The sequence below is a fragment of the Rhizopus delemar genome, genomic scaffold (genome assembly GCF_000149305.1).
Source record: "Rhizopus delemar RA 99-880 supercont3.4 genomic scaffold, whole genome shotgun sequence".
NCBI lineage: Eukaryota > Fungi > Mucoromycota > Mucoromycetes > Mucorales > Rhizopodaceae > Rhizopus > Rhizopus delemar.
The window spans coordinates 1,489,090-1,507,389 of record NW_027137830.1 but is presented as its reverse complement, the minus strand read 5'-3'; the positions used below and the strand labels follow the sequence as shown (position 1 = coordinate 1,507,389).

Genomic DNA, 18,300 nt, shown 5'->3' with positions numbered 1-18,300 from the left:
GCTCAGGCTATGTTTTTTCTAGCTAATGCATGGCTTAAAGTAAAACTAGAAACAATAAAAAACTGCTGGCAGCATACAAAAATATTGGCATTTAAAGAAAGAACAATTTGTGATTTTGACCTAGTGAAGTATCTAACAAGTACTTTGCCATTGGAAGAGGAGATTGTTGCCAAGCTAAATGGAACGATCCCAAATTCCCCCGGGAACTTTGACAACAAATTTACTGTTGTTAGCCAGTTGAACCTTGAAGCAGATGAAAGTGAGATGATAGTATGTTATACAACAAGCACTACTAATAATGAAGGAACGGCAGAAGGCAACGTAGATGAAACAGAAGAAAATGATAATACAGAACAAGATGAGCAGCGTGTTGATATAGTAGAGTGTAAAAAATGGTTGAGAGAAGCCTATGAAACTATTCTCATGCACGAAGTTCCTTTGGACGATCTTGATCGTAAATTACATCGCCGAATTCAAATGAGGCTGGCAGACTCTTGTGCTGAATTAAGTGAGTCAAAAGAGCAAACAGATCTTCGATCCTATTTTACAAAGTAAAAAATTTATTGTTAGAGTGCTCCAAAAAACTATCACTTACAGAACTTTTTCTATTTAGTGGTAAAAAATATTTGCGTTGCACCCTTAAATAGAATAGTGGTATAGTGGTATTTATGCCGGGGACCTATGCCGTTCTTTAGAAATACACCCATAAATAGAAAATACCCTTAAATCAGACACCCTTAAATAGAGCGGCTACTGTATAAATTTGGATTTGTACGTCGGGTTGTCAGAAGAAGATGAAAAACTGTTAAAGAAGGTGGTTGAAAGGTATACTCCAAAAGAATAAGTCGATCTTGAAAACATCATTGTTTATAATGATTTTTCTTTATTATAGTGGAGGTGCAGAAGGCAACACAGACAATATGATGGATGAAATATTGATAGAGCAGTTTCGTCTTAGCAAATTGCGTTTATATCATAGTGATACTTACAAGTTGCTAAATATTCTCAGATGCATGCAAGTTAAAATACTAAAATGCGAAAATACTCTCTATTAACGTCTTCATTGCCCAATAGGATTGAAAACATAGATAATTACTCAGAATCCGATAGGGAGATGACGGCCTACCGTCTCTGCGCGAAAATTCTAGATTGTCTTTTTAGTGGGACAGGGCTAAGATTGTTGGAGTAAGTTGAACTTTGACATATGCGGTGAGTACAATACTAATATTGATTATGAATCTGTTAAAATCTAGTGATGAACCTGGCTGTATTGCTATGAAAGAAGAAATAGTTGTAAACCACTCTTTATTTTCAATCTCTGAAAAAAACGCGTTATCAACTTGCAGTATTAGAAAGATTGATGCGATTGTTATTGCAGAAATGCAGAAAGAAAAAATTGAATTATCAAGTAACGAATGGAAAAGAAACTATGTCAGTTCTAGCACAGTCATAAAGCAGCAATCAAAAAATCTACGACCCAACTTGTCTATTTTGAATTAGTTGAGTCGAAAATACGAAATCAAAACCAAAAACGTATTAGCAATGGATTTCATTGGTAAGCGTTTGCTAACATGATCAAGTATCTTCAGGCTCTAATGACGATGATAATAATTTTGGCAAATAGGTAGCAGCGGCTATATGCATACTTTGGAGAAAAAAGAGGGAGTTTATGTTGCAAGTCTGATTGAAGAGATTACCCTACCCACAAACAAATCACAAATTAAGCACGTTCTAAAGACTGTCAACGCTCTCTTCACGTTCAAGGTAAGATTATTTCGATGCTTTTTTAACTCACAAAACTCATCCTCCTCCAACTTGAAAGAATCACATGACAAAACTGGCTGCAGAAGTTGGGGAAGATATGGAAGTAAGAGTGCCAGCGCCAAAACTGAAAGGTATTATAAGATCGAGAGTACTTCATGTGTCAGCTCCTTGCGAAACCCCTCGAGTTCTGTTTTCGCCGAAGTCAAAGAAAAGAAAGTTAAATCAGAATGTTGTCGACGGATGTGCTTGTAATAACAAATTATTGTAAGTTATGAATTGATTTAATCAATATTATATACCGCTTGATAATGAGATATATATGTTCCCATAGACAATAATGCACCTTGTTTAATGAAATAAATATATCCTGTTGTTTCTGTTTATTTAATTTATTATATTTAATTAAACAAACAATATTATTGTGATTCAAGTTGATTTTTGTTCTACTCATCATTACTATTTAAGCAATAAAACTTCTTCTACTCAAAATAGTACTTCTATATACTTAAAATAATATTAACTCAATAACTTAAATAATGAACGAGAATGTGGTGGACGCAGAACTTCGCGTCCTCTTACTAATTTTGAATCTGGAGACAGCAATAAGCCATTTAAAACATGTGAAATTTGCCGTCATAGACAAACTCCTGTTTTAATCGATCAAGATGCTATTACAGACCGTGAAGAATTTCCAAGCCTATATCCCAACATTGATGTAATTGAATTCGATGGTGCTGAGCACCAGTTTGCTACATTAAAATATGAAGGCTATATACGTTGCGAAGAATTAGCAGACTTGGCAGAAAATGACACCATTGAGAATATCGAGGGTTTCAAGCTTATTGCTAAAGATCATGTATCTTTAGTTGAATTATGCGATGGATATGCATTTTATCTGAAAGACATAGGAACACCAGAGTTACAAAGAAAGGTTAAATTCTCTACCTATTGTACTCAAGACAATCGCATCCAAAGGTAAGAAGTAAGTGAAGATGCTCGTGCTAGACGATGTCGTAGGATGGATACTTATGAGTGCAATGGCACTATTCATGGCGTTATTGATTTGATAAACAAGTGCGTCCATCTTAAAATCGAGCATAATAATATTGATCGACATCCACCACCACCAGCTGTCGAACACCATAACGTTGAAATAAATAATCTTGTTAGATCATTCATCCGCAGCCGTGTTCGCACACGAGATGTAACTGCAATATACAATGAATTGATCACTGAATATTCTCAGTCCTTGGTTACTCTCGGTCAAATATACTACTGGTGGAATATTGAAATGAAAGAGCAATATCGACTTGCCGAAAATCAGTTTGACTCTCGTAGAATGCTAATTGAACGATCACCTGGTTTTCATAAGAAAAATTATTACTTTATTATTTACAAATCCGCAAATTGAACTTGTTAATCCCCCAATTTTTATTTTAAAAGTCCATTTTTATAAAATCCTCAAATTGGCAGTGGAACCACTGTAAAAAAAAAAAACACTACCACTGAGTGTGACTCCGAACACTTTTCACAACTCTGTTAATTAACCAATACGATCACCCTAATGGAAAACTCAAGTGTGTTTGGTCTTCGACATCAGGTAATCTCTAGTTGATCATCTCTCTGCACGTCAGCTAACTCTATAAAATATCTTCATAATGTAGGCGAGATGTTTGGCATCTGTAAAGAAAAGTACAGAAACAAGCAAATTTCTTGCAGGAACAGTAGGAGCCAAAGAGAATGTTGTATGTTTATTAGAATATGACGATGACAGCACAACGCTATCTTCACTCATGTATAGCCACCCGGATGAAGTGTGGGATATTGCTTCAAGCCCAAGCGACGAAGATTTATTCTTCACCTGTCACAGTCCAGGTAAACGTTGGCAGAAAGTCTCTCTATGCCTAAACTAAATTCCTCTCACAAGTATCTGGAAATCCAATGAAATCTAAAGCAACCCTTTGGCATAAATCAAACGAATCAATTGAAAATGGACAGCAGGATTTGACAGCCTTGATGACATTAGAGTCTGAAGGAATAAAAAAGTTGGTAATTTTTTTCGTTAGTTGACCTGAACTGTCGTCTGAACAAAATGTATGTAGAGTGCTTTGGGACCCGCAAGAAGGAAGCGACCAGATTGTATCTGTTAATTCCAACAGCTTTTGTCTTTCCTCAATTGATCATGCCTCCGCAAAGGTATCGTGTTTTTTAGATAATCCATACACACCCTGTTTCTCATTCACATAATTATGTGTATACAAAAAAGACTGTACTTTCTGTAGATGTATCAAGTATGTTTTCAAACAAGATGAATTCACCCGCACTTCAGCAACTTCAAAACGCGGTATGGAATAAACACCATCGTGAGTTAGTTACTGTAGGAGGATGTGCCGTCTCTGGCTGGGATTTACGATCAGGAAAAACTAGCTTTCAGAAACTAGATGCTCATCAAAGTACGATACGAGCAGTGGATTGCAATCCCAACAAACCTCATCATCTTGTGACAGGTGGTGATGACGCGCTGCTCAGCTTTGGGATGCTCGACAATTGACCAAACCAGTGATTATGATCAAGGAAAATAGCCACTGGGTATGGTCAGCAGCATTTAACCCGCTTCAAGATCAATTGCTGCTGACATCGAGTTCAGATGCTCTTGTTCATCTTCACAATGTTTATTCAGTCTCCTCAGCAGCTAATGTGGAAGATGATGATGAAGAAGAAAGAAGGTATAGATCAAGTTTACATTCAATGGTACACTACTTATTCTATTTTTAGGGAAAAGCCAAAAGATGGATTGATCTGTAGTTATGATCAACATGAAGATAGTGTCTATAACGTTACATGGAGCCCTGCTGATGCTTGGACATTTGCGTCTCTTTCATATTCTGGTAGAGTTGTTATCAGTCAAGTTCCTTTAGAAGAAAAGTTTAAAATTTTAGGTGTATAAATAAAGGAAGCCCCGGCTTGAGCGAAGCCAAAAGTAAAGTACAGCGAGCTTCCAATATAATCAAAAAATTATGCGCTCGATATGTCTTGATATCCATACCGCAAAAGTTCAATAAAAACTTTTGACACATTGGTCAGGTCTAAAGACCGACTTTGTGACGCGCCCTTTTTTAAGAGTCCGTCTAATGATCCAACTTCTCGAAAAAATATAGTGAAATGCTCCTTGACAAGTTGTGGGCAGGTATGCTTTGTTTAGATAGGTTTGACACGAATGAATGGTGTTATGTAGGCGAAGGTAATGCGAATATTGTTATGAGATATACCGGATCAGAACAAAATCTGGTATGTACACGCATATACAAAGTACGTTTATTTGTTTATTGACACAATGGAGTAGAAAGGAAAGGTGTTGCGAGTGAAAAAAGAACAAGAGTTTACCAAACAAACTGCCCTGTTTTCTCAACAGTTTATAGAAAAGGTGGTGACTCGGTTACTTGGAAAAGAATATGTTGTTCATTATGAAATGGTACATGTCACTCGAGATTTCTTAAGCTCATTAGCAAACTCGATTGAACCCAACCGACCATCATTTCGTTTAAAAAAAAAAGTAAACTGTAACTCAACAGCAGCTATACTCCTAAAGGACTTGACACAACAATGGTATCCAAACTCTGCCTTCACATTTGAACTAAAAGTAACCTAAAAAAAACATGAGAAAAATTAATACACAGCTGATTGATTATTAGCCAAAATGGGGGTTTAAATCTTATTCTCGGTCGATAAAGGGCCATAAAGTAAAAGAAAATCATTGTCGCTATTGTATGCATTCCCATTACAGAAAATTAATGATTGGTGAATACTGCCCACTAGATCTTTACTCAAGAGACGCTCCTCGTGTGAAAAGGGCTATTAGTGCGTTAATCAAAAATTCCAATCTTGAAAAGACATTGAAGATTTTTTGCGGTCATGGTGACAATAACCTATTTTTAAAAGACAATCAAGAGGCGATACTTGAGATGATTATCATTCAAGATCCAATATTGACTAAATTGCAAACACTTCAAAGGCAACTCGATTCATTAGACATTGAAGACATCATGTCAATTTATGGAAAATATAGTCATCAGCTACAAGAACCTGATATTGCAACATGGGAAAAGACAGTAAAGTGCTATAAAACACGCTCAGACGACAAGAATGAGATGCAGCAATTATATGAGTATGTGCTATCCATGACATTTAAGGACTGTTCTATATTAATCAATCTAAGGCAAACAAATGAAGAAAAGAAGGCTGTGAAGTATATCCAATATAGAGGGATATATGTAGAATATGACATTAAAGTGATTGATATGGATGCTAAAAGTATACATAAAGTACCATATTGGTTTGAATTGGATCAAACAATAGTTCAATATGCCATTGACACCCATTTTAATAAAATATGCTATTAATATACTCTGTGTGTTCATTCTGACTGTTCTTGTTCAAGCGTCCATATTTTTTTGAAGTAACTGGAGCGGAGAAACAAAGTTTTTTTTTTTATTTTTTATTTTTTTGGTTTGGAAATGTCAAAGGACAGAGATTTCGAGATCGGTAATTTACCTGAAGGGCTGAATGTCGCTCCTTCTTCTGGTGCGCCAAAACACTTGAACACAGTCTCACTTGATTTAAAACAAGATGTGAATCAATTTGGACTTGCTGGCAAAATATGGCAAAGGTAAAAACCAATAGACAAACCTATGCTTGTACACTCATACAAAAAAGTGCTTATACATTACAAGCTTTGTTTTCTCCCGATACCCGATTCACCTTGAACCATCTCATCCTATCCCTGAAGCTTATTATCTATCATCCACCGAACCTATACCACAAAAGCCTTACAGAATATTAGAATTAGGAGCAGGCACAGGCTATGTGGGCATCTCATTAGCCAATCATCTCAGGGCCCCCGCAGAGGTCACTATCACTGATTTGGAACAAGTGGTTCCCTTGATACAAGAGAATGTCAATCTTCACTATCAGCAGACGCCCGATTCAGCCAAAATCATTGTGGATCGTTTGCATTGGGGAAATCAAGAGGACAATCGAAAGCACGGCAAGTTTGATTTAGTAGTGATCAGTGACTGCGTGTATTTCCCAGAGCTCTTTGACTTGCTCCTTTCAACTCTTTTGGATATTTGTGACATGTCAACACGTGTTGTGATTGGTTACAAGTGTCGTTCACTTGAGAAGGAAATTGGATTCTGGCAAGATTATTTTGGTCGCTATTTTGAATATGAACCTGTTCGAAAATTAATCACGACAGAAAAAGGCGATAAGGAGTTGGGTGAGTTCTTGGGTGAAGAAGAACAATTATTTGTATTTATTGCTACAAAAAGACCACAGGATGAAGTTAAAGCGGCCGATGATACTTTTACTACACTTTTGTTTTGTTCAATGGGAATTTAAAAATAAAAACCACGAGAACTGATGTAATACAAGAAAAAAAAACTATTTTTTTATATTTCTTTCTTGTTTTTTTTAAAAAAAAAAGATGGATTCATTTCAGTTTGGTCAACCAGATGAATATACGCAGCTTTTAACTGAACTACATGAAGCTTATTGTAAAGACCAACCTGAAGATGTGCTTCAATACTGTTCAAATTTCTTTAATGGAAAGTTGGAAGAACAACGAATGATGTATTTACGCCAACATCAAAATCCTTTCTTGGGTAAAATAAAAAAGAAAAAAAAAAAAGTATATATAATAACCTATAACTAATACTTCCTTAAAGAAACCGAAAGACATCCTTTAGCTGATACAGATGATTTTCCTACAAGAGATAGAACTTATAGTAGTTTTACCATAAATACCACCACCACAAGTATTGATGGTGAATTAGAAGACAACTTCTCTACTGAACCTCTTTTTATGCCATCGCCCAACTACAATAACCGTGGTCGACGAACATCGGTCAGCGCCGAATCGATGGCACCTGCTGGTAACGACTTTGTCAAAAAGGTGATACCCAAGACAGAATCTGAAATGGAGCGTATCAAGGACAGTGTGGGTAATAATTTCCTGTTTAAAAACTTGGATGAGGAACATCATCAAGACGTAGTGAACGCGATGGTAGAAATGACGGTTGAAAAAGACAAGACGATCATTGAACAAGGCGCAGTGGGCGATTATTTCTATATTGTTGACTCTGGTACTTTTGATTGCTTTATTACAAAAGATGGCGAGACAAAGAAGGTGACTTCTTATGAAGCCGGCGGAAGCTTTGGTGAATTGGCCTTGATGTACAATGCCCCTCGTGCGGCTACGATCACAGCTACTTCAGATGCCAAAGTCTGGGCTTTAGATCGTGTTACTTTTAGAACAATCTTGATGGAGAATACTTCTCTTAAAAGAAAAATGTATGAATCCTTCTTGGCTGAGGTGCCCTTACTTAAATCATTGGAGGCTTATGAAAGACACAAGATTGCTGATGCTTTGGAGTCTGTTTACTTTGAAGATGGCGCACAAGTGATGAAGCAAGGGGATGTAGGAAATCAATTTTATTTGATTGAATCAGGTGCAGCTGTATTTTATAAGATGGATGAAAATGGTAACCAACAAGAAGTCAACCAATTTGGAAGAGGCTCTTACTTTGGAGGTAAATCCTACATAAAAGTTAATGAACTAAAGTATTAATATCCCGGATTAGAACTTGCTTTATTAAATGACAAACCAAGAGCAGCTACTGTAATTGCTAAAGGAAGATTAAAATGCGCTACATTAAACAAAAAGGCATTTACACGTCTTTTAGGATCAGTTCATGAAATCTTGAAGAGAAATTCTGAAAATTATTACGCTGTTATCAATCAACAACAACAGTAAATAGTTGTATTATTACCACTTAGAAACCTCCTTTTTTTATATATAAAATCGTTTATATTTTATCCCCCTCTCCTCGTTATCCCTCTTTTTTTTTGAAAGGGAGTGTCTATTCTCCCCTTTATATAAATCAAGTTGAATAGGGTCTTTCTTTTCTTTCTTTAAAAAATATGGAAATAATAACGCCTATTTCTGAGCCTATTATTACTGCACCTGGAACAGGTATTGCCAATTTACCTAATCAAAGACATAAAATTGTTGCAAAGAATGGTGCCAATTTCACTTTAATGGTTTGTGGTATGTAATTTTTTATTTTTATGAGTATATTTGTTAATGCACATAAAAGGTGAAAGTGGATTGGGTAAAACTACATTTGTAAACACCTTATTTACAACAACTATTAAAGAACACAAGAATTTAAACAAGAGGCGCATTAAGCCCCCTTCAAAGACTTGTCAAGTACAAATCACAAGAGCAGGTGAATTAAATACCCGTGACAGCGATAACAGAGCCTAATGTGAAAATGTAGAATTGGAAGAAAAGATGTTTAAAGTCAAGTTGACTATTATTGATACACCTGGCTTTGGTGACTATGTCAACAATCGACATGGCTGGATTCCTATTGTTGATTTCATCGATGACCAGCATGAAAACTATATGAGACAAGAACAGCAACCTTGCCGTAAAGGTGTTGTTGATATGCGTGTTCATGTTTGTTTATACTTTGTTAAACCTACGGGTCATACGTAAAGAGAAAAAAGTCTTTGATTCTCAAGAAATTAATCCCCTTTGTTAGCCTATCTCCTTTAGATGTTGAAGTAATGAAAAGACTAGGCTCTCGTGTTAATTTAATCCCTGTGATTGCTAAAGCAGATACACTTACACCTACAGACTTGGCTAAATTTAAACAAAATGTACGTCTCCTTATAAAAAAGACCCTTAAGGGATTCTAATGCACTTGTAGATTTTGGATGTAATTGCAGCACAAAATATTCAATGTTATTCATCTCCTATTGAAAGTGACGATGAGAGTACAACAAAGCGTAATATGAACATTATGGCAGCCATGCCATTTGCTATTATTGGTTCTACTCAAGATGTCCTTACATCGGATGGTCGTAAAGTGAAAGGAAGAGAATATTCTTGGGGTGTAGCTGAAGTAGAGAATGATGATCACTGTGATTTTAAAAAGTTGCGTAGTTTATTGATTCGTACTCATATGTTAGACCTGATTACAACCACAGAGGAAACTCACTATGAAAACTATCGTCAAATTCAAATGGAAACTAGGAAATTTGGTGATCCCAGGTATATAAAGCTTCTATGTTTTTATATACAGTTTATTTAATTAGAGTAGAACTGAGAAAGATGAAAATGCTAAATTTGCTGAAGAAGAAGAAGAATTAAGAAAGGACTTTACTGAAAAGGTTAAATCAGAAGAAGCAAGATTTCGTCAATGGGAACAGCAGGTAAGCAAATTCGATTTTTATATAGAGTTTTATCTGACGTAGATATCAGCTCTTGGCTGAAAGAGATAGGCTTCATAAAGAGTTAGAAATTCAAAGTGAAAGAATTAAAGAATTACAATCTGAAATTGACTGTTATTACACTCAACGTGATTCTTCAAGAAATGTTAGAAAATAAGAACGTATTTTTTAATTATTAATAATAAAGTTTATGTGTCATTATTTGGATACACCATTTGAGCCACAGTGGCTATCGTTGCACTATCTAATTCTTCACTACAATTGACTCTGTCTTTCATTTCCCTTGCATAACGTGCCTTATCTTCATTGGCCATTTCAATCCATGGCCTCATCTCGTTCTCTGTCATTGATCTCCACTTTAAGCCAATCTGTTGACTGATTTCTACCAGCTTAGAATTAGGCGAGTTCTTTTTGATGATAGGGCGCATTGTTTTCGCAAAATGCAGATAAGCAGACATTGGATGCTTTGGTAAACTAGTGTCGGTTGATTTTTTTTTCTTTCTTCCTCTTGGATCTGGAATACTGCTTTCATCTGTAGTTTTAGATCCTTTTTTATAGTAAACTTTCTTTTTTGATTGCTGTAATTGCAATTGTTGATGCTGAGTAGTTGTACTGTTTGATTTCTGAAGCTTTTTTAATAAACCTGCTTGTTGTAATTCAGCTTTTGATCTTCTAAAATAAACAAAATTACTGCTATTATACTGCTGTTTTAATTCAGATTCTTCTTTAAAATATTTATTTCTTTCTTCCTACCAATATAATTAGCATAAATAAAGGCAAGGAACATGGACACAACTAAACCTTGTCAATTTACATTGGATAATTGCTTCCATATCTGACTAATATTTTTACTAATTTCACCTGATGTCATACCTTGATTATTCATTTGGCGTCTCATATCTCTATTGAATAATAAATAAGCATTAGGTGGTCGTTTCACTTTTTTCGGTTGATGATTATCGTATTTTTGCTTCAGGCTATTATTAAAAGTAAGTGACTCCAACGCGGCTGCCTCGGCTGCTGCTGACCAAGTCAAATTTGGAATCACTTTGTATTCAATATTGCTCTTTTCTTTCTCTACTTCTTGTTCATGAGCGTGATGAAAGTAAAAAGATGGTGGTGGTGGTTGTACCGAGTCTTCCTCTTCTTCGTTTGGAATGATCATTGAAGAAGACGAGTTGTTATTTATTATATTCAAATCTTTATTATTATTTATTCTATTATCAATATCTAACGTAAACTGTATACATCTTGATTGATTTTGATATTCACTTTTTTGCTCCTAAAATTACATTTAATAAAAAACAAGAGATATAAAACAATGTGCCCCTACAGTCGATAGTTCTTTCCACTCTTTTAATAAATCATTTGATGTTATCTGTTGTCCTTCCAATTTCAACTCATGCGTTCTTTTTTTACAAAACAACATGAATGAATTTGGTGCTTTATTTGTAAACATTTTTTTTTTTTTGGAAAAGAAAGAAAAAAGAAAAATAATGTTGATCCCAAGTACAAATTATGTTTGAGGTTACCTTAAATTTCCTATCAAAAACTTCTTTTTTTTTCGTGTGAAAAAATGTGCACCCCTCTCCTTTTCCTTTCCTCATTTTGAGCTATTAACAGTACGTTATTTTCCAAATTAATAGAATATGCCTACTTTGAGCTATTTATGCTGTGAGTTTGTACTATTTTTGAGAATACAAAAAGCTAAGGGGAAGGACTTTCACACCAAAAAGGAAAGCTACTAAATGATGTTTCAAGCATTGGTAACTTGAGGGAGAACTCCAGTTTTCGTGTTACAACTACAAAGCCAGCTTTATATTTATTCGAAAAAAAAAAAAAAAAAAAAAAAAAGAAAAAAAGATCTCCACAGGAGTCGATTAACTACAAGTAAAATGCATTCGTATTAAATTAAACAATGTCTTTAATATTGAGGAAAGAAGTATCTTTTGACTGTTAAACAGTTTGTCACTTGATTTTATCGTTGACAAAAGAATGCATATCATGAGAGGCTTGGTTGGTGACAAATCTCGGGACTAGGGTAATTGATCTAAAGCCACCTTGTACGATGTTAACACAGATTTGAGTGACACTAGTGAAACTATTGTAGATGTTTTGAAAGATGAATGTTTGCTTTACATGAAACTGAAAGAAGACTGTAAACGTAGATTGAGAATAAAAAGTAGTTTATTGAATAAATTAAATGTTTTAAATACAAAAAAGCGCCATTTGACTGTTTTAGAAACAAGTGCCCATTCTAATACCAAAGTATGAAAGGTGGTCCATGACGTTTGTGAAAGCTTCAACAGTGTCACTGCAGGAATTGCTTTCAAGATTAGAAGTACAAACTTGAACAGTAGAGGGATCTGCCTTGATCCATGATTCGACACCGACATGAAGGTAACCAATCGTTCTGGGAGGGACGTGAGGAACGACGTCTCGGGAGTGAACACTACGATGGATGGAGATACCAGTCGAATCCACCCATTTAGCAAACTTAGTGTTACCCACGCGAGGTTGACCAATCGTATAAATCTCCACGTTTTTGGAATTGAACAGGCTAGGGTCACGGTTGTAGAGGTCTACACCAGCAATCAAGGCTTGAGCACCACCCAGCGAATGACCGGTCACGACGACCTTATAATCAGGATTGGCCTTGATCACAGACTGAATCTTGGGATAATAGTTGTTGACCACTTCCTTGACGGAGTTATAAAAACCAGCATGCACCATGGCGCCAGAGACCTTGGAGAATGGAACAAAGTTGGCCATCATGTCCACCACCGATTGCTGGTATGAGGTCGTTCCGCGGAAAACGAGAAAGATGGTCTTTTGAGAAGCACTGGTAACCACGAAGCCATTCGTATCGGACACGATCGATTTGAAGGTTGTGATGAGCTTGCCATCCGAAATGTATTTTCTACAAGGGATACAGTTCCACTGCTTCATGGCGATCACTGTAGGGCAGTAGGCAATAGAAGCAATACCAGCGTATTTCTTGAGATCTGAAATTTGTGAGGAACTAGCCATAACAATTGAGTTACTGCCAGAACGGCGTTCAATGGAAGTTTCGTTCTTGGGCAAATGTGAGACATTTGAAGGCGCATCTGGAGAAGTCTCTTTGGAGCTTGAGCTGAGCGATGAAGGATTTTTAGAATCATTACCAGAAGAATCAGATGCATTTTGTTCATCATCAAATGAAGGAAAATTTGTAGGAAAAGTCGTTGGAAATGTACCGGTAGGAATTCCTTGAGGTAAACTGAAAGAAGGTAAGTTGCCTGAACCAAAGTCAGGAAGCTCCGTAGGGATTCCTGGAGATATACTATTGGTAGGTGTTTCTGGTTGACCGGCAACTGGTAAAGCGGATGAACCGACCATCATGGAGGAAGCAAGAAGGCAGAAGCTGATGCCTTGACTGATTGAAATGAATGAAACCATATTTGTGTAATGAACTGGAAGGTGAAGAGAGGAAAAATTGTGTTGAATAAATTGATTGAAAAGATTCACAGTTAAAAATAACTTGAATATTTATATGCTTTTTATTGAAGCCTAACGAAACTAACTTTTCTAATGATTGGGGTTTCTTTAATGGTGACACAAAATAATTTAATAGTTGTATTCAATGGCTCTTTCTTTTATCGTGATACAGCAATATAGCACAATTTTTTTTTCTTCATCAAATAAAATATAAATATGCATAAGTTCATGTCATTTTTTAAGACGTACACAACGTCAATTTTAGATTGACCATTCAAAATCAATAGCTTGGTAATACTGATAGATTTGTGTGACTGAAACCGGATCAATGGTACAATAAAAGCTTAAAAGTCAATTAATTTACTTCTTCTTCTTATTGAAAGTAATCTCGGCTTCATGTGCGCGCATTTGATGTTAGAGAGATCGCATGTGACCTTTTAAATACCCTAAAATATGTCGTAAAGAAGGATAAATTTAGATTTAGAGTTGAATGTAACGCGATGCCAATGTACAATCTGATTATATTTCAATTACGAATTACAGAATTATTTTATTGCTTTTAATAAAAAAAACCTCCCCACTAATACACACTCCTTACAAGGTGTATGAACTATTCTATTAACCTGCTTCAATTGCGAAATTATAGAATCACATCTATACTAATTAGTAATCGGTTTATTATGCTTCTTGCTTGTAATAAATAATAGTAGCGACTGCTTAAGTTTGTAGCATTATTTGTTGTTCCAAAAAAAAGAGTAGCTTAACAACAATAATCATCTGTTACTGCCCTTGAGTGCGTCTCTTTCTTGTTTCATCTTTCAAATGCATCATAAATCAATTGATTCAATAAGCTTCTTTCTTATTTCATCCACTTAATACTGTTCTTTTTCTCAATTATAAGGCGTAAACCATATGCACTGTCTTGAATCTGAGAAAAGCAACCCCAATTTTTGTTTGTAGTTTGTAAAGTGGTTGATAGAAAGTGACTAAATTATTAACCGATTTTACATTTGTACATTGGGGAATCTGCAGCAAATTTAAACATGAGACATTAGATGCTTACCAGCAGTTTTAATTGTGCAATCCATTGCGATCGGACAATATATATTTTTTGAAAAAGGATTGGTAATATCTTAAATTTGTATTTTGCATGCAATAAGATGATTTTTAAAGTAATACAAAATAAATGAATTCTTTCGTGTAAAATGCTCAGAATAAACAGTGCTTAAAATATCAAATTATAATTGCAAAAAGGTTCCTTGCAACGTGAATACAAAAGTGGTGAAAAAAAAAGCCTCCAAGCTAATGAAGTACTCGATCTGTACAAATGTCTATTTAAATCTTTTGTTTATAAAAAAATATCTCAAACTTCAAATCAATGCAATTTATATCAGCAAGAGAAATTTTGTCAGTTTCTTGTCGAATTTAGTTTCATCAATCAGTGATTGAAAGTATCTGTACTGCACTGCATTTTGAGTTTTAACTATAAAACCTATCTCAATTCAATGCCAAACTACGACACCCATTGTTTCTCTACATTCCCTCGTAACACAAAAATTCGTAACACAAAACGCAATGTGTAGCTTCTTTTATTACAATTTTACAATGGATGTGACATAGAAGACAATTTAAACACGAATAGTTGAATTAAGAAATTAATCATGTTTAAACTTGAGTAGGTTTATATGAAAGCATAATACTGACATTCAAAAAGGGATAATTAAATCATCTTGAACCTATGTGTATTTCCGAAGGTTTAACTATCGGATTTGTAGAAAAAATTGGGTCAAGTGGAAAAATCTTTGCTTTCTAATAAAGCGAGTATGGTAAGTACATACCACATATGCCACCTATCTTGTAAAATATCGTCCTATTTTAGAGAATAAAGGGACAATATGAAAACTATTTTCTATAGAACACCACTGAAGTACAATTGCGAGTGCATGGTACAATTATGTTCTAGCAAAATTAGCATTGTTATTTATAATCTTGAATAATGTGATTTGATTACAAAATCAAACAAAATACCTTACACACAATTGTATCTTTTAATGTAAACTTATAATCTTAGTACAACTCAGGGGCACGCTTTCTGATACTCAATTCTTTGAATACATACAGTGTGCACTACAGGTAGTTGAAGTTAGGACTTCAGTAGAATGTTCTTTAAATAGAAACTGCCACTGCCAATACAAGGCATAAGGCTGGCGCTTTTCTTTCTAAGCCCTGTTTCAAAGATTCTTACAGGAGTTCAATTGAATAGAGTCACTCTCCATTGAGAGTAAGTTGGCACCATTATCCTTAACTGATATCTACCAGCTTTCGTGCCTGCACCGAGTTTTCCCCCAATAAAATGAATGAAACTCCTTTGTTTCACTTGCATCTTATTTGCTTATTTTTAATCAGTCATTTACAGTAACTCCTTTCGAATCTATGAACTGCTTCAAGCTAATTTTCTTCTACTTGATGCATTCCTTGCCTGAAATCAAACACTCAAATATTTTTGAAAGTTTATATATATACTGAATGACAAGCGGTGTGTTTTTTTTTTTTCGATAAAGATATAATCTTTATCTTTTTTTTCCTTATTATCACATCAAGAAGTTTTTAGTCAGGTCCTGAGTTTGAACTGTTGCATATAAATCAGTAAGCAGATTATTGTGATAGAAAATAAAAGAGAAAACATGATGCTTGCTTATACAACAATCAAATATAGGATTGATAGGATATAGACATAAGACTCTTTTAGATGAGGTATATTGAAGTTTTTCTCGACTGAACATATCTTCAAATGTTAACTAATTCAGGTTAATCACTATTCTACTCTCCACATGTACATTGTACAACTATATTCCGTGTCACATAGTGCATGTTTTAAAAAAGAGAAACATTTATATAGTAGTCGCAATGCCAATGGGCGGGTGCTCAAATTGAAGGGCGGTAAATAAACCCTCAATTATGAGGTTTCAATTCCCAATGAGTGTTTTTGGTATTTCAACTGAGGAAGAGGAGCGCTGTTTCTCTAAGGATGATTATAAAGTTAAGAGAAGCTCATTAAAAATAGTGATGGTTCACCTACTAGAATCTTAGAAGCTTGCAATGCTGTCCTTCTTAATTATCTTTAAGCATTTGCTTAGCACTCTGCAGATACATTTGATAGATGCTTGAGGCGTGTGCCTATTTTAAAAAGTATCTATGCCGTCATTTGAGTTTATTTTTCTTAAACTGGAACTTTGTTTGGTTACGATCAATTGTGTACTACGTTTTAAGAGTTAGAATTCCCTCTTCAGTTAAAATAAGAGTTGATCTTGTGATATCAACGCCAAACAACATGGATAGACATAACTCACATGATGAGATATATACATCACTTCAAAAGTCAACAAATATATAAAAGCAAAAACTAATCTTTCATCAAAATGTAGAATACTTATGATATTTAAGTTACTACATTGACTAAATTTATATCACAGGGAATTTTTTTTTGTGTTTGTGGATAAATTAAACTTTTATATTTCTTAGAATGGTATACGCCCCTCATTGAAATTAAAGACTAAAAACAAATAAAAAAAATTCGATAATAAACAAGAAAGTTAAGACTAGAATAAAACTGTAAAATGTTCATAAAGCATACAGTGCTTTCTGGAATCAAAGGCTATGCGACATCACGAGCTACACTCAGATAAAGAAGTCGATTTATTGTAGCGAAGCAAAGGTTAAAATTATGCGGAACGAGTTGAGTTATGCAAATCGTAACTAGATAAATTTATTTACTTTACTATCACATTAAAGTTGTACTTGCTCATTATCTTTAACACCGTATATTTCTCTTTCACACATAATAGTTTGGTAACTTCGTAATGTTGAATCTTTTTGAAACGAATATTTACCGGCTTTCTTTCAGGAATTCGCTTGGTTGGTTAGAGGAATACTGCTCTTGTAAAGCTGGCGTACCTCGTTTTCTTCGTGGAAGGTAGTTGCTCTTGCGAAAATAAAGAAATTACGCTAGGAGATTACAAACCAGCTATTGACGCAACAATAGTATCTGAAAATGAAAAGCTTGCAAGCTGGACAGAAAAAAAGTCGAAACCAAGGGTATTATGTAAAATATTCAGATAACGCGTATTAATCGTGAACACTTTTAACAACTTTTTTATATTAGATTTTAGATAATGACGACTGTATAAAATAGCCAGTATCAACTCTATGAATAAAGAAACAGAAATTAAATATAGAGATGTTCCTATGGACATATAATATGATGGATCTTCCAAATATAAAATGCGCAAGCAAGCCTTTAAATCATCGATCAAAAGCCGGTTATTCTGCACCTCAAGACAAGGAAGCAATAATTAAGCCTTATAAGATAGAATATACAAGTGTAGACAAATGGTGCATTTATTCAAGAAAATCTTTCTCTCTTCTATCTAAAAAGTACGGCAACTTTTGGCTTATTTGGTTTTTACTACCTTGGAAATATCATAAAGCTCTCAAATAGCAAACTAATCAATGAAAATAAAACTAGAGCAAACTCAGTGCTTGATGAGGCTTTAAATCGCAACAAAAAACCCCAAAGCATCTTTAACAGTCAATGGTCCGAAGATACGTACAGCGCAATTGAGTTGGTCATCTTCATATTAATCACTATCTGCGGGTGTTTTAATACGTGTAGATAAAGCAAAGTTTGTCAACTCATCAGGAAGTTCAAAAAGAAGCAAGAACCATGAAGTGTGCTGATGGAAGAACACAGGATAGTAAGATGTA

General features: G+C 34.8%; 8 protein-coding genes across 8 annotated transcripts in view; 6 read left to right on the top strand and 2 right to left on the bottom strand.

Annotated features, from left to right (window-relative positions):
• RO3G_06053 (uncharacterized protein) overlaps window positions 1-2,743 on the top strand; it is a gene marked incomplete at both ends in the record, with an annotated part of 3,294 nt that extends 551 nt beyond the window's left edge. The window contains 6 exons of the mRNA XM_067660643.1: window positions 98-551; window positions 893-1,019; window positions 1,162-1,185; window positions 1,501-1,555; window positions 1,625-1,867; window positions 2,310-2,743. Of these exons, the coding sequence (XP_067516744.1) occupies window positions 98-551; window positions 893-1,019; window positions 1,162-1,185; window positions 1,501-1,555; window positions 1,625-1,867; window positions 2,310-2,743 (1,337 nt within the window). The remainder of the gene's footprint in view (window positions 1-97; window positions 552-892; window positions 1,020-1,161; window positions 1,186-1,500; window positions 1,556-1,624; window positions 1,868-2,309) is intronic.
• Window positions 2,744-2,782: 39 nt separating this feature from the next.
• On the top strand, window positions 2,783-3,175 carry RO3G_06052 (uncharacterized protein; the record flags this gene model as incomplete). The annotated part of the gene is made up of 1 exon (XM_067660642.1): window positions 2,783-3,175. The coding sequence occupies one exon, from the start codon at window positions 2,783-2,785 to the stop codon at window positions 3,173-3,175; it is 393 nt and encodes a 130-aa protein (XP_067516743.1).
• Window positions 3,176-4,057: 882 nt separating this feature from the next.
• On the top strand, window positions 4,058-4,711 carry RO3G_06051 (uncharacterized protein; the record flags this gene model as incomplete). The annotated part of the gene is made up of 3 exons (XM_067660641.1): window positions 4,058-4,217; window positions 4,412-4,490; window positions 4,540-4,711. 3 exons carry the CDS (start codon window positions 4,058-4,060, stop codon window positions 4,709-4,711), a joined length of 411 nt encoding a protein of 136 aa, XP_067516742.1.
• A 1,567-nt stretch (window positions 4,712-6,278) lies between these two features.
• Window positions 6,279-8,575, top strand: RO3G_06050 (uncharacterized protein; the record flags this gene model as incomplete). Its single annotated transcript, XM_067660640.1, has 5 exons — window positions 6,279-6,430; window positions 6,597-7,104; window positions 7,247-7,424; window positions 7,488-8,351; window positions 8,403-8,575. The coding sequence occupies 5 exons, from the start codon at window positions 6,279-6,281 to the stop codon at window positions 8,573-8,575; spliced, it is 1,875 nt and encodes a 624-aa protein (XP_067516741.1).
• A 167-nt stretch (window positions 8,576-8,742) lies between these two features.
• On the top strand, window positions 8,743-10,101 carry RO3G_06049 (uncharacterized protein; the record flags this gene model as incomplete). The annotated part of the gene is made up of 8 exons (XM_067660639.1): window positions 8,743-8,869; window positions 8,919-8,933; window positions 8,979-9,050; window positions 9,102-9,318; window positions 9,369-9,486; window positions 9,537-9,880; window positions 9,930-10,041; window positions 10,084-10,101. The coding sequence occupies 8 exons, from the start codon at window positions 8,743-8,745 to the stop codon at window positions 10,099-10,101; spliced, it is 1,023 nt and encodes a 340-aa protein (XP_067516740.1).
• Window positions 10,102-10,247: 146 nt separating this feature from the next.
• On the bottom strand, window positions 10,248-11,224 carry RO3G_06048 (uncharacterized protein; the record flags this gene model as incomplete). The annotated part of the gene is made up of 3 exons (XM_067660638.1): window positions 10,248-10,808; window positions 10,874-11,036; window positions 11,088-11,224. The coding sequence occupies 3 exons, from the start codon at window positions 11,222-11,224 to the stop codon at window positions 10,248-10,250; spliced, it is 861 nt and encodes a 286-aa protein (XP_067516739.1).
• A 1,073-nt stretch (window positions 11,225-12,297) lies between these two features.
• Window positions 12,298-13,497, bottom strand: RO3G_06047 (uncharacterized protein; the record flags this gene model as incomplete). Its single annotated transcript, XM_067660637.1, has 1 exon — window positions 12,298-13,497. The coding sequence occupies one exon, from the start codon at window positions 13,495-13,497 to the stop codon at window positions 12,298-12,300; it is 1,200 nt and encodes a 399-aa protein (XP_067516738.1).
• A 3,899-nt stretch (window positions 13,498-17,396) lies between these two features.
• RO3G_06046 (uncharacterized protein) lies at window positions 17,397-17,793 on the top strand (the record flags this gene model as incomplete). Its single annotated transcript, XM_067660636.1, has 3 exons — window positions 17,397-17,475; window positions 17,579-17,638; window positions 17,729-17,793. The coding sequence occupies 3 exons, from the start codon at window positions 17,397-17,399 to the stop codon at window positions 17,791-17,793; spliced, it is 204 nt and encodes a 67-aa protein (XP_067516737.1).
• Window positions 17,794-18,300: the final 507 nt, after the last annotated feature.